Source organism: Mustela erminea, chromosome 5 (genome assembly GCF_009829155.1).
Source record: "Mustela erminea isolate mMusErm1 chromosome 5, mMusErm1.Pri, whole genome shotgun sequence".
In the NCBI taxonomy this organism is placed as follows: Eukaryota; Metazoa; Chordata; class Mammalia; order Carnivora; family Mustelidae; genus Mustela; species Mustela erminea.
In genome coordinates, this window is record NC_045618.1 from 75,880,813 (window position 1) to 75,906,953 (window position 26,141).

The 26,141-nt window shown below is 47.3% G+C and overlaps 2 protein-coding genes across 4 annotated transcripts; both read right to left on the minus strand.

Annotated features, from left to right (window-relative positions):
• Nucleotides 1-4,352: 4,352 nt before the first annotated feature.
• On the minus strand, nucleotides 4,353-7,245 carry LOC116591213 (cathepsin G-like). Its single transcript, XM_032343974.1, has 5 exons — nucleotides 7,126-7,245; nucleotides 6,106-6,244; nucleotides 5,485-5,620; nucleotides 5,058-5,312; nucleotides 4,353-4,615 (listed from the first exon to the last, which is right to left on the minus strand). The coding sequence occupies exons 1-5, from the start codon at nucleotides 7,178-7,180 to the stop codon at nucleotides 4,427-4,429; spliced, it is 774 nt and encodes a 257-aa protein (XP_032199865.1). The 5' UTR covers nucleotides 7,181-7,245; the 3' UTR covers nucleotides 4,353-4,426.
• An 8,283-nt stretch (nucleotides 7,246-15,528) lies between these two features.
• On the minus strand, nucleotides 15,529-23,371 carry LOC116591214 (granzyme H-like). 3 transcript variants are annotated; one of them, XM_032343977.1, is made up of 6 exons: nucleotides 23,212-23,371; nucleotides 18,815-19,083; nucleotides 17,348-17,495; nucleotides 16,694-16,823; nucleotides 16,426-16,491; nucleotides 15,529-15,802 (listed from the first exon to the last, which is right to left on the minus strand). In XM_032343977.1, the coding sequence occupies exons 2-6, from the start codon at nucleotides 18,867-18,869 to the stop codon at nucleotides 15,659-15,661; spliced, it is 543 nt and encodes a 180-aa protein (XP_032199868.1). In that variant the 5' UTR covers nucleotides 18,870-19,083; nucleotides 23,212-23,371; the 3' UTR covers nucleotides 15,529-15,658. The 3 variants fall into 3 exon arrangements, with proteins under 3 accessions (XP_032199868.1, XP_032199867.1, XP_032199866.1); XM_032343976.1 differs by having other exon boundaries at nucleotides 16,411-16,491; nucleotides 23,212-23,370; XM_032343975.1 differs by having other exon boundaries at nucleotides 16,234-16,491; nucleotides 23,212-23,366.
• Between the last annotated feature and the right edge of the window lie 2,770 nt (nucleotides 23,372-26,141).

Sequence of the window (26,141 nt, forward strand, 5' to 3'; positions counted from 1 at the left end):
TCTTTGTAGAACTTTATTTTTTGAAGGTTGGAGTTGTTTTCGTTTGTTTGTTTGTTTTTTGGTATAAATGCAAGAGTACCAAGCACCAGTCTCTCTCTCCTAAAACATACTAGGCAAGAGCCTAGTTGTCCATCAACTTCTGGGTAGTTTCAGGCAAAACTGCTAAATGTTGGGGCTGGGGCTGAGGATGGGGACGAAGCGGAGATGGGGTGTTGACAAGAGTAGGGAGAAGATAAGGTAACGACAGGGTAGGAGAGTTTGAGAGGAGGGTTTTGATAGACCAACACACCTGAGTTCTTGGTCTGGTCCCAGGTTGTCCTGATAAAGCTAATATCCTGATAAAGCTAACATTTCTCTTCCTGACAGCTCAAAGATTTAAGAGAACTCACCTCAGGGCTGTGCTGGCCCCTTTCCTTTCTAGGTCTCCTATTTTAATGGAGCTGGGTAAATACCTATCAGTGTACTTTGAGACTGTGACTTTCTTAAGACATGAATATTTTCCCTAAGTAAAATTTGAACCCATGCTTAGTATTCAAATGTTTAAAGCCAATGAGCAAGGATGCCTGAGTGGCTGTCAGTTAAGCATCTGCCTTCAGCTCAGGTCACAATTTCACATCCTGGGATCAGCCCTTTGCAGCCCTGCTCACTGGGGAGTCTGCTTCTTGCTCTTCCTCTCCCTCTGCCCCCTCCCCAGCCACACTCATGTTCTCTCTCTCTCAAACAAATAAAATAAAATCTTAAAAAAAAATGAACACACCAATGAATAGCTGTGATTAAGTGTTGTGGGGCAGGGCCTGGTCCCTTTCTTCTCCTCCCCTTTCATACAGGAGGGTAATTTGAACATCACGTGACATGAAGGACTCTGATTGACTGGCAGGTTGTCCACCAGAGCAATCCTGCAGATGCATGGTTGAGCTCTATTGGGAGAACTGGAAACTCACGCCTGCAAGTCAAGTTGCCTGTTGTTGCTAAGAAGTAAAATCCTCAGGACTGCATGCTCAAGTGTGTTTGTTGAGAGGATGTTTAGGCTGATGAGACTGGGAATCAGTGTAATGTGGACTTGGTAAGAGCAGAGCTCCAAGTCAAAGTGAATATGATGTCTGAATGTAGCTCATTCTGTTCCTACCCAAAAGAGAGAAGGGTGTTCTCTAGAGGCGAGCAGATCACCTAATATCATTTTAAGAGGAAAAAAGAAATGCAACAAGATTTTTCTCTGTCATAAGGCAGAGATAACACGGCATTGCTATATTAATTTTATGTGGACACTGTCTACTTAAACTTCATGTATTTGATATTGTCTTTTGAAATAATAATGTACTTAATGACATACAGTTTTTTGTATACTAAAACAACACAGTAAGATAGCCAACAAAATGTAACTCCTAAAAAAAGATGAAAAAAATTGCTGTCTAAGTGGCAGAAACATAAGATAGTATACTCTTTCCATACATGTTGTTTAATTAGTCTTACAGTTAGTTACTGATGACCACAGTAAATAATCTTATTGTGGAGTAGTTTAAAAGTAGCATACAATAAGAGAAAATTAAATAATAAAGAACTAAATAAAATTTCAAAACATCTAGGTAAACAGTCTTAAAGAAAAACTTAGGTATGTGTGATTATTTGTTACACATTATATTATCATGTTTTACTTTTTGTTATCTACTTTGGCGAAGAACCCGGGTAGCACTCTACAAATTAGTGTCCTGGTACTGGGAGAAATACACTGGGGTGAATTTTGACCTTCTGAACTTGTTTGCAGGGGCAGCATAGTATTTCTCCCAAGATTGTGTTGACAGGGATGGATGCGGAGCTCATCGTCCTGGGAGGGAAGAAGTGTAAATGCAAATAGCGTGGCTTAGGTGGACAGAGATGGGGTGACCGTAGTGCCCACATCTTCAGTGTCCTCTCCCTCTCAGCACCCGTGCTCTTTGGACCAGCTGTCTGGAGGTGAGTTGCACTTTCTGTCCAGGCTGGGAGGTCCCAGGTCCTTTGCATTCTGATCCCGTTTCTTCAGCATCCCTGTTGACGGCAGCGGTGAGAGAAGTCGCTTCTCGAAGAACCCCAGCTCTCAATATCCCTATTCTCTGTCTAACTTTCTGTACCTGTCCAACTTTCTCTTGGGGCATCCTCCTTTCCCCAATTGCACTCAGACGTCATTATCAAAGTCACCAGCCCTCCCCTCTGCAACTCTGCTGTAGTTAGTGTCCAGTTATAGTTAGTGAATTGCCAGGGTCTAGTTTCTCCTGACTCTTATGTTCTGCCCTGGGAGTGGAGGCAACAGGTCTCTGTAGGCAGCAAGTCTGCAGGAGCTATTGGTTTGGGAGAGAAGTTTCTGGTGAGGTTTCTGTCTGAGCTCCTCATCATTTTATGGCTTTTTGGTTAAGTCAGGAGGGCCTGTAATACTGAGTCTGCACCTGGAGAAGGAAAGTGGGAGAAACTGAGTCCTTTTGCACTAGTTTTCAGTGTGAAAAATACTTTCTTGCCAAAGTTCTGCTGCTGAGGTTTACTTAATAGGGAAGAGTTTGGACTTAAGGGGGGGTGGGGGCTGAGCTCCGTCATTGGCTCATTGGGAATTGTCTTCTGGAGGTGAACACTGTGAGTTCTGTAGAAAGCTTCCCAGCAGGGCAGCTGGAGGCAAAGTGAAGGGCTCCCTTGGAAGTGCTGACTGGTGAAAAAGACCTGGAGTGAGTTGGGTCTGCCCTGATGTTTCCTTGGCACTGAGTCCAGAGTGGTGCTGTGGGACTCTAAGTAAATGTGACAGAGAGGAAGGGCTGAATGGACTCTTCCATCGCTCTCCCCTCCCCCTTCTCCACCACCAAGTATTCTTCCTATTTGCCAACTCAAACACTTAATAATAAGACTATTATCCCCAGAGCAGGCAAATAATAGGTAATTCCTATGGGTAGATGGTAGCAAGTGTAGGGAGTGCCTAAGTATTGTCAAAGACGTAACATTGATTAAAAGTTTGTTGATACACGGCTTACACGGAATATCATAGGCAAATGACTTTCTGATAAAAAAATAGCCATACAATAATGATTACATTTACCGAAGTGTTTTTATATATAGCCAGTTAGACTTGGTAAAATATGTGTTCAATGACTATTCCATTTAAGATTATGGAAACTGCAAAAGTTTCAGATGGTATACATCACACTGTAAGAAGTAATTAGCATTTCGATGGATGTAAAAAACCCTCCCAGATGATTCTGTACAGTTATCTTAAGAAGGTGTTTAAAGTATGGTTTAAATTTTGTGACTTTAGTATAATCTTTTATTTGAATATAATATTGATATAATAGTCATGGGCTAATTTTTAGGGTACAAGTCATTTTAGTCAACATTTTGTGTGGAGTTTTGTATAACTTTAGAGTCTAATCAAAAGTAAGAAAATGAGAGCAGCGGTCTGTACTCTGGTGGGGGTTGGTGTGGCTTTAGGGTTTAAGAGAAGAACACTGGCTATGGGTAAGCGCTTGGCTTGCCTGCATCTCTTGGCCATTGTAAATAGTGATGCCATGAATGTGAGTGTTTGGTAGCTATTTTTAAGCAAGCAAATCTTAATTTTTTTACGTGTATAGTTTCATTTTTTTGCATTTATTTATTTATTTATTTATAAAAAGATTTTATTTATTTGAGAGGGAGAGAGAGAGATGGAACAGGGGGATGGCCAGAGGGAGAGGGAGAAGCAGATTCCCCGCTGAGCAGGAACGCAGGGGTTCAGGGCCTGGGGCTCTATCCTAACACTTTGAGATCATGACCCAAGCTGAAGGCAGCCATTTAACCACCAACTGAACCACCAAGGCACCCAGTGTTTTGAATGTAGGTATCTTATGTATTTGAGGTTTGTTTTGGCTTTTAGTGTGAGGAATAGGTCTAATTTTATCTCTAACCGCACCCCCCCCCCCGTAACAATCTGGTTGTTTTAATACCATCTATTAAAAGTTCATTGTTTCCCAGCGATTTGCCACCTTTATCAAATATTAAATTGAGCTTTGTATGCAACTTCAATTTTGTCCCTTCGGTCTGCCTGTCCTGTACATAGCACCAGGATACGATTTCAGAGTTTATTTTAATATCTAGTAGGGGACTCTCTTTTAGGGTGGAGGGTAGAGAGCTTTGCCCAGGGCAGAGAGATGTCTTTCCATCCTTCTCCAAGGCGGTGGGGGGAGGAGAAATGGGGGCCTGGATGGCTTGGAGAAGGGAAGAAGCTCCTTGGGTCCCCATGATGTTGTGGGAGGGGTTAATTGGTCCTGGGGAAGAACCTCATTTTCCTGGAGAAGCTTAGACTCTGTTCTGGCACGTGTTTTTTTGTGCTCCGAAGGACATTCAATGAACACAAGAGAAATCCGTTCTTTCCACTCTAGACATGGACATTTATTAAGGCTCTGACACCCTCCCTGGAGCCACCCCAGGGCAGAGTCACTCAAAGCGTGGGGGGCTGGTCTGAGGGGCTGGTCTGGCACTGCTGTTTGAAGCGTCTCATTGTTCTGTTAACCCAGGGCATGAAGCTTGCAATCCTGGTGAAGACAGCTGGAGGAGACCCTCTCCTATCTCCATAGGAGACAATGCCCTGGGCCACACCGTTACACACCAGGGGGCCTCCGGAGTCCCCCTGTGGACACAGAGAGAAAGAGACCCTAAGCAGGGCCTCCCTGCTGCTCCCCCTGGCTCTCAGAGGGAGGGCAGTGGAGGAATGGAAGTTAGCCTTCTGGATCATTCCATGGCTGGGCTTCAGGCCTGGCTGAAGCCCATGTCAACATACCTTCTCATTCTCACTCAGCCCATGTCAACATGGGCTTCTCACTCAGCCCATGTCAACGTACCTTCCCCTTCTGCAGGAAAACCCTGCACATACATATGTTGTGTACCCGGTGCTCCTCCCGTCGCCACCCCCGCCCCCACCTGATTGATGGGAGAAGCCCCTGCCTCACTCTGCTCTGACCCCACCAGACGGGGCAGGGGGTGTGGGGTTAGTGGGGCTGTAGCTTGTTCCTACTGCCCAGCCTGCCCAGACCCCGGTGACAGGCAGTGTTGGCAGATGCCCATGGCCTTACCAAGAAGGCGGACTTCCTCTGCATTGGGTTGCCCACACAAATTTGTGTTTGGCTGTCGTAGAAAGTGAAGCGATTGGAGCACCTTGAATCGCTCTGCACGGTTAGCTGCACCTCGTGAAGTCTGTTTGTTCCCCTGTTCAGGCCCAGCAGGCCCCAGCCTGCCACAGTGCACCTGGCCCCGGGTCTCACCCTGGCCCTCGCACGAGGCAGAGTCACTGTCCGCACAGCAGACGTCCGTCTCATTCTCCTTGCCAGCTGCGGGGAGGAGGGCAGCCGCTCAGGGACTGTTTGTGCTCCTAGGCCCACAGTCTATCCCCATCCTGGGACTCGGCCCCTGCTTCCTCCCCAGAATCCCAGGATGGCGAAGCTCCCAGCACTGGGTGCCGACTGGCTGGGCAGGAGAACCAGAGGGTGGGGTGGGCGGTACCTGCAGTAGCATGATGTCATTCCTGTTGGTCTGGGGATCATAGTTAGGGTGGCGGATGGCTCTGAGAGTCCCGGTGCGCTGCTGGGTCCGTTCCTGTCTCTGGATGTTGTGGGCCCCCAGGGTGACAGTGATAGTTCTGCAAAGGAGAGGTAGCCTAGAGGTAAGTGTGAGCCTCAGGAGCTCTGGACCCCAGGCTCTGCAGGGCAGGTGGACCCCCCAAGGTGGTAAAACTGCAGCTGAGGGAGTTGAGTGGACGGGGATGGGGGCGGGGGCGCAGTTTTCAGGGCCCCAGCCCTCTGTGCTTCTCCTCAGCCCTGAGCTTGGGGTGGTGGGAGCACCCAGTGACTGCATTTTGCTTCCCCTGGAATAAGTTGAGAAATAGCCGAAGTAACTATTTTGAACCCCAGCATGTGCCTTTATCTCCTCCTGGTCTTTTTGATCATGTCCTCCTTTTCTCTGCATTCGCCCCGGCCTGTTCTCCGCCCCCAAAGTCCCACTGGGCTCTTTTTCACTCCTTCATGGCTGGAGCCCTGCTTTCCCACGGCTGGCCTGTGGCTCCCATGGGTCCACAGTCCTGGCTGTGTGCCCCCCCACCCCCCACCCCTGCCCCCAGCTGCTCACCTTCCCCAGCAGTGAGCTGCTGTCAGCACGAAGTCATTTCTCACCAGGAAACCCCCGCAAACTTTGAGCCCATCGATTTGGAGATATGCCATGTAGGGGTGGGAATGAGGCCTGGCCTCTCGGCCTCCGATGATCTCCCCTGGAAGGAAGCATTTGGCACTTACCTCTGCACTTGCGGAACCCATACTGTGGGCACCAGGGTGGTGGCTGCAGAAAGGCTGGCTGATGGGAAAGGGGAGAGATGATGCAGGGGAAGGAGGAGCTGGGGGTGAGAGCTGGGTCTCCAGGGCACCACACTTTGGAGAAGCCTCTTGCATTCTGCAGGAAGCACGGCTGGCTTCCCGTCCCAGACCTTAGTGCCCTCCCAGCTCCCCAGAGAGCAGCACCACTCTCTTCTGAAGTTCCCTGAGACATATTTCCTCGGGGAGAGTTTCAGGTCCTTCCGAGGCCTGCTCAGGGCCCGCTCAAGACCAGCATGGGTCTGTTTTTCCAGTATCTAGACAAGAGCTGATGGTAGTTCCTGCGCTATTGGTTAGGCTCGGAGTGGTGGGCAGCAGGATGAATTTAGAGAGCACGTTGATCTCACATGTACTATGTGCTGGGGCAATTCCAAGGGTTTTATTTATTTATACATTTTAAAAAACTTAAAAAAAAATATTTTACTTATTTATTTGGCAGACAGATATTGCAAGTAGGCACAGAGGCAGGCAGAGAGAGAGAGGGGGAAGCAGTTTCCCCACTGAGCAGAGAGCCGGATGTGGGGCTCGATCCCAGGACCATGAGATCATAACCTGTAGAGGCTTTAACCCACTGAGCCACCCAGGCACCCCCCAAGAGTTTTAGAAAGTATACTAACTTAAGTCTTGTAGAACTCTAGGAGGTATGCATTGGTATCATTCCTAATTTATAAATGAGGAATCTGGGCATCTGTGAATTCAAATAACTTGCCCGACGATACAGAGTGAGGAGGTGTCTAGGTGGTCTGGCTCCAGGGTCCTAGGAAAGGGGACAGTCACTCACCTGCCCCAGTCCCAGGGGGTAGGAGAAAGGCCATCAGGAGCAGGAGCAGTGGCATCTTCTTGGGAAGGCTGCCCCAGGCAGGTGCTGCGGGTGCTCCCTCCTGCCTGACTTGTAGCCCCCAAGAGAGGAAGGAAGTCTGGGGGGCGGGAGGAGGGCTCGAGAACAGTTCCATGCTTCTGCTGGCATGATAGGTTTCATCACCCGAGGCTGCCCAGGAGGCTTGCCCACCAACTGCCAGTGATCCGGGGGGAAGAGAGTAGTCTGAGCCAACGCCATAGCTGAGTCGGTGCTGGCAGCCTAAGTGGGAACCTGGGGCAATTGGGAAGGGGCTTGGGGTGCCCGGTCTCAGAACCCTAAACCCACCAAATTCGATAATACCCCAACAATGCGTGAAAGCTGGTAGCTGCCCGTCTCCCCCATTTCCAACCTCTCCAGGGTAGAGCCTCAGTCCTTTGGATCTTCAGAGTTCCTCTAAATAAAGGCACGTTTCCTAGATTGCTTATTTAATTTATACCTTAGTGAGGGATGGACATGGGTGAATGAAAGAAAGGTGTGCGGTGAGGGTGGGATGTGTTGAGAGGACACCAAGAATACGTCGGAGGAGGCAAAAGAGGGAGGAAGAAGCCTGCTTGTCTTGACCCTCTGGCCCCCTGCTGATACCTTAGCTGCTCCCAGTTCTTTCTAGAAGTTGTGAAGGCAGATTGAGCAGCTCTTCTGAGTGGGTGCAGGGCATTGCCAGGGAAGGAAAAAGGGAAGAACAAGATTCTGCTGCTGATAATTACTTTCACAGGACAATTGAGCCCCCAACAAACACTCAGTGAAAATTATGACACAGTTGAAGATTTCTATTTTCCTGCTTCTTTTTTTTTTTAAATTTAAAAGATTTTATTTATTTATTTGACAGAGAGAGACACAGTGAGAGGGAACACAAGTAGGGGGAGTGGGAGAGGGAGAAGCAGGCTTCCCGCTGAGCGGGGAGCCGGATATGGGGTTCGATCCCGGGACCCTAGGATCATGACCTGTCTTGGGATCATGACTGGATCCGAAGGTAGGCGCTTAACGACTGAGCCACCCAGGCGGCCCTATTTTCCTGCTTGCTACTCAAGATGAGGGCTTTTGTGTCCCAGAAGGTTCCCTGCGCACAGAAAAGACCGTGGCTAAAAGAAAAGCAGCTAAGATCCTTTTTATCCATGATATGAGTCCAATCCCCATTCTCTGCCCCAGGGGCTTCTGAGAAGGAAATGCACGCTTGCTGGGCTGTCTATAATCCATAAAGAACCACCTATAATACATAAAGGACATGCACACCACGTGGAGATTAAGACATCACAGATCACTCTAGAGTAACACAGACACCCTCAGAAATACTTAGAAGACTCTGTGGGTGCACAGAAAAAACATTGTAATATGGTATAATTTTTTCAAAAATGTCAGAATTAAAAAGTAATACAATTCTTAAACTTTTACGGCTATGAGAGCCCCATTTGAAAATCTTATGGAAATGAAGGCCCCTCTCCTTGTATAGAGAGATGCATGATTTTCACAGCTGCAAAGAACTTAATCCCTTCTCTGATACATGTTTAATGATGGCAACCTCATGAAATTTCTTTATGCGTCTGAAAGGTAATATGTAGAAAAAAGAGAAAATAATATAACGGTTTTATTAGTGCCTTAGCATTGGGGTAATTTTAATTTATTGTTACTTAACTTTTTCAACACTTTGTTTTAAAACCATTAGTCTTAACTTTTTTTTTAAAGATTTTATTTATTTGAGAGACAGTGTAAGTAGGAGTGGGGGGGAGGGAGAGATGGAGGGGCTCAGTACAGAGTCTGCTAAAATTTTTCTCTCCCTCTCTCTGTCTCTCCCTGCAGCACCTGTATAGGCTTTCTCTCTCAAAAATAAATAAAACTTAAAAAAAAAAAAAGTCACAGTGGTAAGTTAATTCTGGGGTTGGAGGGCAGAGAGGGCATTAAGAGACACATGTGGGGTTTCTGAAATTTGGCTTTGTTGTTTAAGTTTTGAGTACTTTTCATGTGTGTCTATTTTGCAATAAAAATTTTTTAAAAGTCTGTTTGCCAGGGCTGGGGATTAGAGAGAGCATTTGGACAGTCTCTGTGGGAGATGGGAATGGAATGTGGGAGAACAAACAGGGGCACATATGTTTTTAATGTTTTTATTTTCTATTTTAATAAAAATTGTGATATTGGAACAAGGAAGACTGCGATACATTTCACAATATTCCTAGCTGGTTACATCTACTTTTGACTGTTTTATTACATTTCCGTCAGTTACAATAGTCTTCTCCTCTGGGATGTTGGGACATTAAAGTAGGATGTTTCCTACCTCCTCCCAGGCCCCGTATTCCACCCAAATGCAAAACCTCTGGGCCAGCCGTTGCCTGCTGAGACCAGGCCACTTCCCTCTCCATCCCTTTGATGCCACTCTGGTCAGAAACCAATCTGGTTGCTCTTGGCATTGTCGGAGACCATTGTACTACTGAGGCATTCTGGAAGTTCTCAGGGCCCCCTTAGTATCTCGTCGGGAAGGACACAGTGGAAGCTCCTTGGGAAGTTTCTGCTGATGAACTTGTGATTGCTTTGTGGAGTGCCAGTGTGAGGGGAAGTGATGTCTGCATTGTTGTCTTCCCACGTGCTCATGTCTGCTGGGAGTGAGAACCTTTCTTGCCAAGAATTGGCCTGTCCGTGCTCCAGCAGGAAAGAAAAGTGACAAAGGAAATTCTAGGTGGACATGTCCCTGAGACTCTCTTCCCCCAATGCTTGGACCCTCCAACTCTTTAACAACAGGAGATCAGTAATGCCGATTCTGATATATTCACGGGTGAGATGCTATTCAGACATTAAATAGCATCATGTTTTAAAGACTGCTTGGTGGCACGGAGCACTTTGCACCATCTGATATTAAGTGGAAAAAGTAGAACGTGAAATGGTGTATACAGTTTGATACTGATTCTGTTAAAAAGGAGCAAGAGCCATAGCAATCATTTTATGACTCTTATTTTCCCTTTTATTTTTAAATTTTTTAATTTTCTTAAAGATTTCATTTATCCATTTGACACAGACAGAGATCACAAGTAGGCAGAGAGGCAGGCAGAGAGAGAGGAAGAAGCAGGCTCCCTGCTGAGCAGAGAGCCCGATGCGGGGGCCGATCCCAGGACCCTGAGGCCATGACCTGAGCCGAAGGCAGAGGCTTAACCCTCTGAGCCACACAGGTGCCCCTTATTTTCCCTTTTATATTAGCCATTTTTTTTTTCTATAATGGCCTTGCTTTAGTTTTATAGGCAGAACAAAATTTTGGGCCCGTGATCTGTACAAACAGCAAACACTGTAAGAATTGTGGTGGAGGCAGGCTAGTGGTTTAGCAAAAGAATTTCCTTTTCTTCCGGAGGACCTGGGTGCACACCGTTGTGCAGACTTACTTGATGGTAGGTGTGACTATGTGATTGTTGTAGCAAACGGGATATGAGTGGAGATGTTGTGGGTACTTTCCAGACGTGGCCTATCACGTGCTCCCATGTCTGACCATTCAGGTTCTTCCCCTACCTAGATTTGACGCAGATAAATGCAGGGAGCTTGGAAGCCATCTTTAGGAGCCCGAGTGTGGACTCCTCAATCTTGGGCACACATGTAATTTATTGTCCCATCTGGGACACTTGAGAGTAATAGGAGGCACTACTCACCAGGAACATCCATTTTGGACTATTTGTGAGCAAGAAATAGGTTTCTGTTGTTTGTTAGTCACTGAACTGCTATTTTATTTGGTGGAACAGTTAAGGTTATCTTAACTAACACATGTACCAACTTGCTTAAGCCTACCTTTTCCTGACATTTGAGAGAGAGAGTGTGTGAAAGAGAGAGAGAGCATGAGAGAAGGGAGGGTCAGAGGGAGAAGTAGACACCCCGCTGAGCAGGGAGCCCAACATGGGGCTCCATTCTGGGGCACCGGGATCATGACTTACTTAATCGACTGAGCCACCCAGGTACCCCAAAATTGTTTTATTAATTATAAAATGTAATAACTGGATACATTACAAAATAGGAAGGAAAAAAAGTCAGCTTTAATCCTACCACTCAAATGACCACTGTTTTTTAAAGATTTTTATTTATTTTTAAAATTTCTTTTCAGTGTTCCAGAATTCATTATTAATGGACCACACCAGTACTCCATGCAATACGTGCCCTCCATAATACCCACCACCAGGCTCACCCAGCCCCCCCACCCCCCTCCCCCCTGTTGACCACTGTTAACAGATGTAGTTCCACCTGTATTTTTTCAATATTTATGGAGGTATGATTATAATATATTTAGTTTTGAATCCTGTAGTTTTTAATCCAACACAGACATCTCCCTCTGTTAGTGAATATCTGTTAATGAATTAATTAAATATCTGTTAATGAATATTGTTTTAAAATCTCATTTGTATTTAATAAACAGGTTTTTAAGTTATTTTTTTTAAAGATTTTATTTATTTATTTGGCACAGATTACAAGTAGGCAGAGAGGCAGGCAGAGACAGAGGAGGAAGCAGGCCTCCCGCCAAACAGAAGCTCTGACGCGGGGCCAGATCCCAGGACCCTGGGATCATGACCTGAGCTGAAGGCAGAGGCTTAACCCACTGAGCCACCCAGGCGCCCCTAAGTTATTTAAATAATATATAAAGTTGCAGAAAAATTAGGAAAATGGATATATAGGAAGAACGATTAAAGCCTAAAAGGAAAATATATGTATAAGCAAAAATTTGATTTTTTTTTTTTTTTTTTGAGAATAGCATATACTGCTCTCATGTGCTTCTGATTTAGGTATACCTGGGAACATTCTTCCATGGGGCAAAATATAATTCTATTTCATAACTTTCAAGTTTCCATAGTGTACAATAGTACATAATTTTTAAAAAACGAATCCCTGGGAGGGTATGGGCTATGGTGAGTGCTGTGAAATGTGCAAGCCTGATGATTCATAGACCTATACCCCTGGGGCAAGTATTACATTATATGTTAATAAAAATAATTAAAAAAATGACAAATACCCACATTAGTCCTGTACACTGGTGTTGTTTCTAAGATTTGACTTGTAATAAATCTATAAGGATTGACCTTGCCTAGTTTTCTCCATGCAGTTGATAGGTAGGTCAACGACTCCTTTGTTCTTTTTGTTTTTTTCCAGAAACTTTGTGTATAAGGTGTGAAAATGCCATCTTCTCCATGTCCATACAGAATCTCAGTTGTTGTGAATTTTTCTCATAGAAGCAAAAAATTATTCTTTTGATTTGCACTAGTGAGCTTTTACTTTTTTCCAAATATTATTTTTTTTTATAACTTTCCTATTAATGTTCTAAGCTTAGTTTGCTTTCTTTCATCTCCTTAGCCTAGTTTTCTAGAGCAGTGGATAATGTAAATGTCAACAGTTGCATAGCATATTCATGTAAATGTGCCACACTTTACCATTTCCCTCGTTTTTTATTTTATTTAAATTTTTTTCTTTTTATATTTTTAAATTTTTTTAAAGATTTATTTATTTGACAGAGAGAGAGAGAGAGAAATCACAAGTAGGCAGAGAAGCAGGCAGAGGCGGGGGGAAAGCAGGCTCCCTGCCAAGCAGAGAGCCCGTTGTGGGCTCGATCCCAGAACCCTGAGACCATGAACTGAGTTGAAGGAAGAGGCTTAACCCACTGAACCACACAGCTGCCCCTCCCTCGTTTTTTTAAAGATTTTATTTATTTATTTGTCAGAGAGGAGAGGGAGAGGCAGAGTGAGTGTGAGCAGGGGGAGCAACAGACAAAGAGAAGCGGGCTCCCTGCTCAGCAGTGGGACTCGAGCCTGCCGTGGGACTTGATTCCAGGACCCTGGGATCACGATCTGAGCTGAACCTTAAGCTGACGCTTAGCCACTGAACCACCCAGGCATCCGTCACAATTTTCCTATTTTGGCCATTCAAACCGATTCCAGTCGGAGGTTTATTGTTAAAGAATGGTGTGATGAATGAACACCTTTTGAATAACTTCCCTGCGCGCGTGCACACACACACACACACACACACACACACACACACACTCTTAAACCTTATATAGAATGAAGTTCTGGAAATAAAACTCACAAAATCAAGAGACAGAAACAGGTGTGAACTGACTTGGAAATCATTTTGAGGAAATCTTCACAGCAACCCAGTCTTCATGACGCTCCTACGGTCATTGTAAGGTGGTAGTTTTTCTTCCTAGTGTGTATTATACTCCATCAAGTGCATGTATCAGGTGTGAGGCAAACACTGACCCATCAGGCTCTGTCCTTCAAGGCTACACACCTCTGCCTCTGGTGTGGATGTCCTTGGCCACTCTGTCACTGGCTCAGGCACATACCCTGGAGCTCCATGGAGCTCTTCAAGGTGCCTTTTGGAGGTCTCTACAATTCTTTGGTGTGCTGGATTCTCTTAAGGGTGCTGTTTTTACTGTTGGGCCCAAAGTTGTCCCTTGGCTCATGCTCCCCCAACTCTTCGATTGCTCACCTCCACACGTGCATTCAGTCTTAATCTACCCTGTGCTGCTGTTGGTGCTCTGAGCTCCAGGGAAGACTTGGCAGATGGATGGACACACAGTCATGTGAGAAAAATTGGCTTTTATGTGCTTTTCACCTTATTTTTCAAGGGACTGGATTTTGCTTTTTCACATCCATGTGATTTATTTGTTATCCTTTTCAGTGAAATTCTTTCCCTTTTTGATGGTGGTCCCACTTGAGTCAGTGTTTGACCGGTTGTCCAGCTATTGTGAATTTACTGTGTTCTGTGATGTCCGACTCACTACTGGTGTCATTTGAAGGATATAGGACTCCAGGTGCCTGGGGGCCTCAGTCATTTAAGCATCCGGCTTTTGATTTTGGCTCAGGTCATGATCCCAGGGTCAGGCTCTGAGCTCCACAGGGAGTCTGCTTGAGATTCTCTCCGTCTCTCTCTTTCCCCGTCCTCCCAGCCCCACCACTGCCCCACTCATAACTATTAAAAAAAAAAAAAGGGATTCAGGACCCTCAAATAAGTTTATCTGGTAATAGTTAACTATGTTGCACCTGAAATGTGGCATTTCATGGGTTTGTGGACTGCACTTCATATCTTCTACATGGGAAATAAAAATAAGGCTATCCCTCCCTTCCTCACCTCAGGATGTGGCCTCTACCATGCCTAGATTAGAAACTTCTTCCCATTTAAGACTGCCCTTCTGGAACCAAAGTCATGCATGTGAAAGTGTAATGTGCATTACAGATAAAATTCAGGGATTTCAGTTATTTTCAAGACAGGCTTTCTCATGGATACTTCTGTTCCCTTCTTTTCCTTCCCTTCCCTTCCATTCCCTCTTCTTCCCTTCCTTTTTCTCCCCTCCCCTTCCCTTCCTTTCTATTATGTTCAGTTAGCCAACATATAGTCCATCTCACGAATTCTAAATACAGATCCATTTGTGACAAACCTGAACTGCTTGGTGGAAGGAGGTGGAAGGGGAATTTAGGAGACATTTCTCACTATGTTTCCCCATGGCAGGCACAGAGCCCGTCAAGTGCCTGTCACAAACAGAGAGATCAACTTTTGATCTACTGATGGTCTGCAGCCTGGAGTGCTCTGGCTCACAAAGCTGCCATAACCCAGGTTGCCAGCAGGGGGAGCTGGAGTTCTGAGACCAGGCCAGGCTGAAAGGGGCTGAGGTTGCAGAGTGACTCCACTGGCCAGAGAGGCTAAGCCCCTGGGGGATGGGATGCTGGTTTGGAGGGAGGGACTCAGCCAGTCCTACCCTTTGGAAGGTGGGTCCCTCTGATGGGCATCGGTGGGCTGGCAACTCAGGTGTCAGGATGGAAAACAGAGGCTGTGTGGGATGGGCAACCAGGGAGGAAGGTTGTCTAAATTCAGTGCTGGGCAAAGCATGGAAGGGAACCTGGGTGAGGCTGGGGGAGCTGCACACAGTCCTTGCTGTAGGAGAAACCTGCTTCCCTGTCCCCCACTCCCCTCCCCCGCAGAGAGAGAGAGAGAGAGAGCCCCTTGAAACAGGAAATGGGGTGCCCATGGCATGGTCCCCTGGCTGCTTGGAGTTACTCTCTTTCTACTGACCAAATTGTTGGGTTGGTGATGGTGGTTGGCTTAGAGAATTTAAGAAACTTCTAAGGCCCAGAGAGGATACTTTTCGGGGAGAGAAACTTTTCTATAATAGAGTTTAGGCTGAACCTTTGCAGAGACCTTAGCACCAAAGAGGTCTTACTGGGAATTGATGAGAAACTAGGCAGCATAGGGGTTAGGGAGGGTGGGGGTGGGGGGAGAAAGGAGGCAGCAAAGCCTGGAGTTGGCAACCGAAGACAGCCTGGGCAGTGTTGCTTCATACCCAAAGTGGTTCAGTGAATAAGTAAGACCTCAGTCGTATTCGCTCTAGAGATCCATTTATTATGGGCCTGCCATCCCTCCTCCCCCTCTCCCCCAGTCCCAAGGGATTCTTGCCTCTGACCCAGAAAAGATGGCTGAGCACAGAGGGGAGTCAATCTCATGCTTGCTGTTAGAGGCGCTTCATTGTTCTCTTTATCCAGGACAGGAAGTGGGAGACCTTCATGAAGATCCCTGGAGGGGTCCCGTTCTGTTTTCCATAGGAGAAAATCCCCTGGACCATGTTGTTACACACGAGGGGGTCCCCGGAGTCCCCCTGTGGGCAGAGAGAGGAAGGACTGAGCTGGCTTCCCAGTGGTCCTGCCCTCTTCGCTGCCCTGGGGATGGGGGGTCTGTGTTAGGGGCTGCATGGGATATTGGGCCCAGGGCAGGCCTTGTCCCCTCTCTCAGTCCTTGGGCTCTAGCCTGGTACTGACTGTTCTTTCCAGGGCCAAACTTTTCTCTCTAGTCCTAAGGGAACCTTGAATGTGTGTGTGTGTGTGTGTTGGGGGAGGTAATTCTATTGGATGATGAGTCCTTCCTCCCCTCCACCCTGACCCACTTAGGGGGGACACCGAAGACTGGATTTGTGGATCCTGCTGCCCGGGCTCTCAGGCTGAGTCAGGAAGATAGGGCCACTCCCACACCCCAGTCTGCCCTAAATTTCTCTCTCCTGGGGCCTGTCTGGGTAGATGCTGGAAGCCTGACCTTGAAGGCGGTCTTCATCTCCTCCGGGTCTCCTACACAAATCTGGGTGGCCCCGCTGTAATAGCGAGGGAAGAGGGATGCACATGTCGCATCCTTCTGCACTTCCAGTGACACCTCCTGCAGAGTGGTTGCTAGGGTGGTCATCGAGACCCGCCCCCAGCCGGCCACACTGCACACCTGTCCAGGCCTCACCGGGTTCTTGCTCTTGGGCAGGCGGAGGGGCTTCACGGCTGCAGTCTGCTTGGCCTTTCTCTCCAGCTGATGGGAAGAGGCAAGACAGTCCAGCTTAGAAAATGGCCTTGGGGTCTGGACGCCCTGATGAGGCTGCACTGTCTTCTCTCTGCCCTGAGCCACAGGGACTGGTCAGGTGGCCAGGATAGAAGGAGGGAGGGGACAGGTCCCAGGGAGAGGAGGAACCAGTGGACCCAGGGGAGCAAGGGCAGCAGGGAGGTTTCCTTACTTTCAGTAACATGATGTCATTGGAGAAGTTCTTATAGTCTGGGTGGGGGATGGCTGTTTTCACGGGGATGACCTGCTGGGTCCTCTCCTTTTTCTCGATGTTGTGGGCCCCCAGAATGACCCTCATGGAGCTGCACAGACAGCAGAGTGGGGTGTGGGGGTATGGAGTCGTAGGATACAGACCAGGGGCTGTGAAGGGCAGGTGGCAGCCAGGGCAAGGCAGGGCTGAAGCCAAGGGGGAAATTGGGGTGACAAATGGGTCCTGGATCCACGTTTTTTCAACGACACTGAAGGTAGGGCTTCTTCGAGGTTTCTTTAGCCTTCAGGCAATATCATGAAATTACACTGAGTTTGCATTTTGGCTCTAGTGGATATTTCCATCCTCCACGGCTGCTTTTTTTTTTGCCTGGTGTGGTCCCTCTCTTCTCAGCTGTGCCACTTACTCTCGCCTTGGACCCTCTGACCCCAAAGCTTACCTGTCCTACTTCTCAGGCTTTCATCACCCCAGCCATGCTTTCAGCTGGCTCCTCTGATGAGCTCTCATGGGCTTGAGTTACCAGGAGCCCCGGGTGCTTCCCTGGGCTGCAACCACTGGGGATAGGACAGGAGTCCCTGTTGGGATCTCAAGATGTGTAGGCTGGCTGCTGCCCCTCACCTTCCCCGGCAGTGAGCAGCCGTTAGAACAAAGTACTTGTGCACGAGGACACTGCCACACCTCCTCTTCTTGCCGTTATCCAGAAACTGAAGAAATGCCATGTAGGGCCGGGAGTGGGGCTTAACCTCATGGCCCCCGATGATCTCCTCTGAAAGAAAAGGCTGGAAGATGCGGTGTCTGGGGGTGGCTGTGGTCAGGAGGGAAGGTTTAGGAAGGTAGTGATCGAGGGTGGGGTCTACAGCACCCTTGTGGACCCCAGGATGGGCAGTCCTCCCAGGTTCATGTAACAGGATGTTCTTTCTTGAACCTCGAGCCTCAGAACACCCCTGAGAAGGGATCATTACTTGTTCTCCACATTCCACTTCAGACACATGTACGGAGGAGATAAGATCTATCTTCAAGGGGCGCCTGGCTGGCTCAGTGGGTTAAGCGACTGCCTTTGGCTCAGGTCATGATCCTGGAGTCCCAGGATCGAGTCCTACCCCGGGCTCCCTGCTCAGCAGGGAGCCTTTTTCTCCCTCTGACCTTCTCTCCTCTCATGCTTTCTCTCTGTCTCTCTGTCAAATAAATAAATAAAATCTTAAAAAAAAAAATCTATCTTCAAAATGATGGAGTCCCAAAAGATCATGGACAGGACTCCCCTGATACCTTGCTTCTCAGTGAATCTCCTGGGTCTTTCTGAGCCTCTGCTAACATCCCAGGGTGTCATTTTCTAATAAACTACCTATGAGTTTGTGGAGTTGTATTTTCTAAAATCCTTATGTCCTAGGGGCTAGCACATGGTCTCAGTAGACATTTTTAGGTTGCACAAGGGAATGGCTATCAGTGACCGTTTGGCTGAGGTTAGTGCTGTTGGAATGCGAGGCCACAGGAGTCAGGGAGGGCACAGCCAAAGACAGTGAAGCAGCTGAGGGCCCTGCACAGGCAGGAGGAAGTGGTGCTGACAGTGGGCTCCACAGGCCTGGGGTAGAGCTTTGGGTATAGTCATCTAGCTGCGGCTGAGATCGACTGTACCCGGGCCCTTCTCCCAGGCAGGAGTGAGAGGGTGGAGAACACTGGGAAATTTAACTGGTTCTTTAAGCTGGGTCCAGTGACACCTCCCACTACTGTAGCCGGTTTGTGTGAGCTTACCTTTCCTGGCTTAGATTCAGGGCTTTTAATTGCCTGTCTTTTGTAGCTTCATATCTTCTGCCAAATGCCTTTCTCTAAACAACTCACTTTCCAAGTGTTAAGAAGGAGGCTAACCCCTACTAACCCTTTTAGTGAGCACCCTTTCTGCCGGCCTTCTTTGTTGAGCGTCTGTCTAGCATCGGACCTGTAGGTCTGAGTTCGGGGTAGGAGCTGGGGTTCAGAAAGGTTCTAGACTCAAGTTGAGGACAATCCCTGACTGTGCTGGGCAGAAGGGTCAAGAGTACAGGGGGTTTTGTGGGATGGGTTCAGGTTTCTGGATAGGGTATGGTCACTCACCTGTCCCAGTCCCAAGGGGCAGAAGAAGGGCCAACAAAAGCAGGAGAGGCTGCATCTTCCCTGAAGGTCTGCCCACCTCAGAGCTGATGATCTTTCTTCCTTCCAGATACAGAACCCTTAGGGGAGTGTTAGAAGGGTGGCTCACTGATTTAAGCCTCTTCAACCTCTGTGTCTCTACGGCTGGGTGTCATCATTTAAGGTGGTTTGTTGAAGTTCTCTGTCTTGGGTTAGGTGAGAATGGGGCAGCTATCACACTTGCACTGCCACAGCTGAGTCATAAGGTGACAGCAAGAAGAAAGAACAAGAAAGTGAAGGCTGTGGCTCCTGCCAGCAGGAGGGCTGGTACCTCAGAAGCCCCTCAGTGACTGACTCAAGCATGTTTCCATTTCTCATCTCTTGGCCCTTTTTCCATTTCTGAGGAAATCAGGAATAATTACTGAGCTAGCTAGGTCTGGGTATACCAGAGAGCTTGAGATACCAATGGTCGTTTGGAGCAGACTAAGAATCTGTGGTAAGTGTACATTTTCCCACAGTCAAAACACACTCATCAATGGCAGGCATTCAGCCAACCACTTTTTCTTTTCAGCCTGCCTTTTCTGAGGTGGATGTTTTAAAAATGAGATTATTTTTTCTGAATACATTCTTTTGGAAGAGACTTAGAGGTTGAAAAATGGAAGAAAAAAATTACTCAATTAACTGTAGGCTATAGGACACCTTTGAAACCATAAGATACCTTTTAAACACAACTTTTTATTGTAATGAACACACACATTCACACACACACACACACACACACACACACACACACAGAGAAAGAGCATGGGGTGGGAAGAGGCTGGGTCAGACCAAGATGGAAGAGTACTTTCACTGTCGTTTAGGACTGTGGGAAGATGGGCGTAAGGATACCAGATGCTGTGCTGGACTCTGGGACCATGGCAAGGCTGTGACTGGCACTTGGGCTAGGCCTGGGAGTACTGCAAGGCCCTCCCGAAACTCTTCCAAGCTCCCAAGCGGCCACTCTGATTGGGGGAGGGAGTGCTGCATGGGGTGAATTACAGCTTTCCAGAATCTTCCCACCCATTTCTATTAGGATGAAGTGGCCCCTATCCCAGAGCTTCTTAGGTGGTCCTTCCAGATGTAGATTCCTTTATGTTGCCATATTGGGGTAGGATGGGGTGGGGGTGTAGGTGTGGGATAAGGTAGGAAGGCAATATGGATGAGATAAGAGCATCCTCTAGGACAGGGTCATTTTTCTTGGGGCAGTGTCTCCTTTTTCCTGATGGAGCTTACATTCAGCCTGGCAGGGGGAAGTGGTGCTGGGAGGTGTATTTGGAAGGAGCTGTGTACCAAAGCAACATGACTTTTTGTTCTAGAGAAATGTGAACAGATGGTGGCTGGACACGCAGTAGGTAACTAAAAAATGTTATGGTGAATAAAAGAAGAGGATTTAATTTGAGGGGGGAGATGGAAGTTTATGAAGCCTTGGCAACCTCCTCTCCACCCCCTTTCCCAGTGCAATTCTGGCCTCTGCCCCAGAGAAGATAGACAGATTGATCCTGGGTGTATCTCAGTCTGGTCCCTGCAGGCTGAAGCATCTCACTGTTCTTTCTATCCCGTGCAAAAAGCTTGAGATCCTGGTGTGGACACGTGGAGGTTCCCCATCTGTTTTTCTAAAGGAGACAATGCCCTGGCCACGTTACACACGAGGGGGCCCCCGGAGTCTCCCTGTAGGGAGAGGGAGAAAGGACTGAGTTGGACTTTCTCTCGGTCCTGTCCTCCTTGCCCCCCCGGAGGTAGGTGGTTTCTGTTAGGGGACTGTGGGTGAGATCAGGGCCAGGGGAGGCCTTGTGGCCTCCCTTGGTCCTTGGGCTCCAGCCTGGCCCTGATACTCCCCTCCCTTTTCTCCCTCAGAAGGCCTCTGCCCATAAGTAGCTGTGGGACTATCTCTCACCCCCCCTACCCCCCAGGGAGATAGGACCAGAGACTGGATTGGATAGAAATGCTGAGGACATAGAAATAAAGCTAATTATCACTGTGCCTTCTCCTCAAAACTTGGCTGTCCCAGGGCTGGGCATGGATAGTGCTGGGGATCTCACCTTAAAAGAAGACTTCTTCTTTTTTGGGTTCCCCACACACATTTGGGTTGTGCCGTTGTAGAGTTTTTATAGCATGAGATGCATTGCTTGTTCCTCTGGACTTCAAGCTCTACCTCATGCAGTTTCCAGGCCCCAGAGGTGCTGTTCATGCTGAGGCATCCCCAGCCAGCCACACTGGACACCATCCCTGGCCACACCTGTGCACTCCTCTTGGGCAGCCTGAGGGGGCTAACATGGGCAGTCAGGTGGGCCTTTTCCAGCTGAATGCAGAGGAAAGGAATTCTAATCTACCAATGGCTCACAAAGACTCCAGGGACAGTCATGGGGCAGCCCTCCTCATAGCCCCAGGACAAGTGAAAATGTCATACTGGGAATGAGGGACAGGAATGACATCACAGGGGATGCAAAATCCCCAGGAATAAAGAGTGCAAGAAACAGTGGATCAAGGGCCCTACCTGCAGTAACATGATGTCGTTGAAGACATATTTAGGATTATAGTCTGAGTGGTGGATGGCTTTTCTCACTGGAATGACCTGCTGGGTTCTCTCCTGCTCCTTGATGTTGTGGGACCCCAGGATGACCCTGATGACCCTGTACAGAGAGTGAGTGGGAGGTGGGGAGGATCACAGGAGGTATAGCCCAAAGGCCATGGATGAAATGGGACAGCTCAGGGCAGGGCAAGACGGGGATGGAGAGGAATTCTAGGGGATGGGGCCCCAGGGCTGAGCATTTGTGAACCCCCTGCTTCTTGACAGCCTAGGCTGGGTGGCAGTTCTTGGAAGAGGGATCCTTATATGGAGTTAACAAAAGGGTGGGCTTCCAGGCGCTGCTTCTTACCTCCCCTTACAGTGAGCTGCTGTTAGCACAAAGTCCTCATGTCCCAGGAACCCCCCACAGGTTTTATTTGGATTCTGGATCTGGAGAAATGCCATGAAGGGACGAGAATGAGGTTTGGCTTCATGGCTCCGATTATTTTCCCTGAAAGAAATCGTTTACCCTGCCTGCTGTGCTCATGGAGCCAAAGGCTGGAGAAGGAGAGATGGGTATGAACTAAAACAGGTGGGAAGGAGTTGGGGTTGCAGAGAGTAGGGTCTGTAGTAGGCAACAGCAACCGAGAAGGGTTCATCAGGCAGCATTCCTGGCTTACCAAATGACCCACAAGACTCAGATTCTCCCTCTAACAAAGAGAAGAGCAGTTCTTGTTTCTTAATTCCTGCAGTGGACACATATGGTGGCAGATGGAATTTGCATTTGGAAGAAACAGTGAAGTCCCCATATATCCCAGAAAATCCTTTCCCTGATATCTGGGTCCACTATCCCCTTTTGTTTCCCAGACTTTACTGAGCTGCTCCTTATTTGTAATGTTTGGAACATGAACTCAAAATGCTCATGTTTATGTTTTGAGTTGTGTTTGATCTTCATGAGAGCCTGACACGTATTAGCTGGCCAGGAAGTGTCTTAGCTGCATGAAAGAATGACTCCCAATCAGCCTTTGAGGGAGTGCCGGTTGTGGTTCCAAGTACCAGTAAATATGGGGCCTGCCAAAGCCATTGTACCCACTGTGGCTGAAAAATTACCAAACCTAAGTATTAAGGGGACCAGGATGCCACCATCTCTGAGACCAGCTGGGTCCTTGGCTCCTTCCTTGGGCAGCATAAGAATGACAAAACTTGGAGAAGTGGGTGGAGATTGAAGATAGATTTTAAGACATTGAGTTAGAAAGTTAGTGGGCCTACTTAAGCAAAGGACTCTTGGTTTGGACCCTTGGTTTCAACTCAGGTCATGATCTCAGGGTGGTGACATCAAGGCCCAAATGGGGCCCTGCGCTCAGTGTGGAGTCTGATTAAGTTTCTCTCTCCTCTGCCCCTCGCTCCCATCAACATGCTCTCTCTCAAAAAACAAAACAAAACAAAAAAGAAAGTTAGTGGGCCTAGCTTTGATTACAGAAGCCAGCCCCTTTCTCCAAAATACCTGTTCCTGGGGGATTAATTATTTCTCATTCCTACCTTCCAACTCTTCTAGATGCCTTTGTATAAGAACCCAATTTCCAGATGACAAGGGTAGAACCTACAGTCTCCCTGCCCCCGCCCTCCGGGGAATAGAGTTCTGCCCTGTCATTCATGCTGAGTGTTTACCCTGCTTCAGATTTGCCCATCTTGGAGGGAGGTTGGCAGATCTGATGTGGGATCAAAAATCAGCAGGACCAGGATGTGCCTGAGTGGAGCATCTGAGCAGGGCTGTGCCACAGTTGGATGAGGCTGGGCCTCTGTTGAGGGGGGCGGGGGGCAGACAGTCACTCACCTGCCTCAACCTTGGGAGCCAGAAGAAAGGCCACAAGGAGTAGAAGCAGCTGCATTTTCCCAGGAAGGCTGCCCAGGTTGGAGCTGCAGTACTTCCTCCTAGTCCTCTAACCACTGTGTTCCTCTCTGGTGTTGGAGTCTTTATCACATAAGGCTCTGTCTGAGTGCCTCCTATCACTGTCTGATCAAGTCCAGGCCTGAGTGAAATAATTTATCAGTCACCACATCAGTGCTGGCAGCTTTTGACCACATCAGCAGAGAATAGGAACCACAGACTATGGGTGGGGTGGTTAAAGATGTCGCATCCGTGAGTAGTAGGACCCTGAGTTGCAGTAATCTGAGCCTCTTGATGATACACCCAAGAACATTTTCTATTCCTGGGCTCTCTGTAGACTATCAGAATCCTCCTTCATTGAACTGCCTTTTCTTGAGACTCGGGGGTATTGGAGGTGAGATCCTTTGCTTCTGGTGGAGGAGTCAAAATCACCAGCGATCTGATAAGGATGGTGAGGGCCACAGTTAGAGGGATGGATTGAATGAATGGTGTGGGAGTAATGTTGAAGAGGGCTTGCTTCACTTACTGAAGAATTGAGTGGTTTAAAACAACAGCAATGATACCACCACCACCACCATCACGACCATTTATCTTTCCCACGAATCTGCAAGTTGTGGATAGCTCTCCTCTGCTCCTCTTGGTGTCAGGGAAGACTTGAAGCCTGGAGACTGGAATCACCTGAAGTCTCACTCACCCATGAGCAGTGGTTGGTGCTCGTTTTCTGGGCCCATCATTTCCTCTCTGTGAGGTCCTCTCATGCAGTCCCTGAATGGGATTGTTTAATCTTCCTCATAACATGATGGTTGGCTTCCCCAGAGTGAGCGTCTCCCCCAAATCAAGCCAGACAGAAGCTGTGTTCTTTTCATTACCTAGTCTTTGAAGTCATATGGCATTGCATTCTATTATATTCCACTGCTTGGAGCAATCAAAAACCTCCATCCAGGTTAAAAAGGAAGGGGCCTTGACCCCACTTCTGAGTGGGAGAAGTGTTTCAGTCATGTGGGAAGAGCCTGTGGGATGGGAGACATATAGTGGCAACCACAGCAGAGGACAATCTGCCATACTGCTTTAGCTGTAGGTAGAGTTGGTCAGAGGACTTGAAACCAGTGACTGGTTTAAACTGAAGTCATAGCCTGTGGATAGGGTGAGATTTGCTGTTATGACCAAACATGTTGAGAATGGAAGAGGTTTAACTGTCTCTCAAAAGTTACTCTCATTAATGAGCTACAGATACCATGTGAAGTGGGAATGGAGGCCAGGGAGCTAGAACAATATCTTCACACCACTGTCTGGGGAACTATATTTCTCATATCCCTGTACCATTTCCTAAACAAGTTATTCTGATAGTCTCCCTGCAATAGATAAAGATGGGAGTCATGTGAAAATATTGCCCCTTCTGAACATCTTGATCCCCACTGTCTTAAGAAGCAATGAAGCCAATATCGACTCTGGCAGGGTGGGGAGTCACAGTGAACTGGAGGGTGGCGACGCAAACCTGTGTGAGGTGAGGAAGGTGCCTACAGCAGGCCTCCTATGCGGACACTCTCCTTATCCCACATGGGCTTGGATGCCCTGCACTGGGCAGCCCAATTTAGGATGGCAGAATAAATGTGAGGTGAGAAGGGCAGCCCAGTTCAGGAAGCGGACACCCAAGTGGTGTGAGGTGGATGTTCATATCAGGGGCTGGGCTAGTAGCTGGTATTGGAGCTCAAGCAGGGAGACGGAGCCTCCACTGAGTTGGCAGTCTGGTGCAGTTCATCAGAGCAGGTTGAGGAGGGTGAGGTAGACATTGGCACAAAAAGACTGTTTTTAAATTTAAACAGAATTCTCCATGGGCAGGTCTTTTTTTTGGATTGGTGTTGCAGGGTATACTTACTTTACATTATAATTTTACTTACATCTTATCTATGTCTTTAAATTTAAGATGTCTCTCTTGTAAACAGCACAAAATTCAGTCTTGCATTTCTTATCTAGACTAATAATCTCTGCCCTTTAATTAGAGTTTAATCTGTTTACATTTAATGGAGCTGGTGATAGGATTGATTGAAGAATGTCTTATTGGGATTTGATTTGTATTTGTGTGATTTCTTCTTTGTTCCTTTGTCCTTCTTTTCCTGCCCTATTTTGTTGTGTTCCATTTTGTCTTTTAAAAAAAATTTTCATTTATATACTTGACAGAGATACAGTGAGACAGGGAACACAAGCAGGGGGAGTGGGAGAGGGGGAAACAGGCTTCTTGCTGAGCAGGGAGCTGGACACAGGATTTGATCCCGGGATCCTGGCATCATGACCTGAGCTGAAGGAAGACACTTAGTGACTGAGCCCCCCAGGCACCCGTTTTGTCTCTTTATTGGCTTTTATTTATACCTGTATATATTATCTTAGCATTTACTCTAGGATTGCAGTATGATTCTTCACATATCACAGTGTACTTTGAATTAATGTTATACCACTTCCCATAGGAAACTTGTCATGATGTCTTTCCATATAACTTCCCCCCGACCTTTTGAATTATTTTTGTCATACATTTTACTGTATACCATTATTCCTAAAGCATTTTTTGCCCTAAATAATCAGTAATCTTTGAACAAAATTTACATATAAAATCTTTTATATTAAGTCACATTTTATACATTTATTTCTCTTTTTCCCTTCCTGCTTTCGACAGGGATCATTTCTCTTTAGCCTAAAGAACTGCATTTAGTATTTTCTACAATGTAGTTCTGATGGCTACAATTTTCTTATCTTGGTTTTTCTGAAAATGTCTTCATTTTGCCTTCCTTTAAAACGATATTTTCACTGGATGGAGAATTCTAAGCTGAAAACCAGAAATAGGTTGCCTATTCCTTTTTTTCTTTCAACTGTTTAAAAATGTC

Bases quoted from the DNA above. Each gene is read 5' to 3' on its own strand.
- LOC116591214 (XM_032343975.1), bottom strand. From the start codon at position 18,869: ATGCAGCCTCTCCTGCTTTTGTTGGCCCTTCTTCTGCCCCTTGGGACT. The intron at 16,824-17,347 runs GTGAGGGGCAGC...CTGTCTGTGCAG, and splicing joins GCTGCTCACTGCCGGGGAAG to CTCCATGAGGGTCATTCTGG. The intron at 16,492-16,693 runs GTAAGGAAACCT...TCTTCCCATCAG, and splicing joins ATGACATCATGTTACTGAAA to CTGGAGAGAAAGGCCAAGCA.
- LOC116591213 (XM_032343974.1), bottom strand. From the start codon at position 7,180: ATGCCACTGCTCCTGCTCCTGATGGCCTTTCTCCTACCCCCTGGGACT. The intron at 6,245-7,125 runs GTGAGTGACTGT...GCTTCCTTCCAG, and splicing joins ACCCCCTGGGACTGGGGCAG to GGGAGATCATCGGAGGCCGA. The intron at 5,621-6,105 runs GTGAGCAGCTGG...TCTCCTTTGCAG, and splicing joins GCAGCTCACTGCTGGGGAAG to AACTATCACTGTCACCCTGG.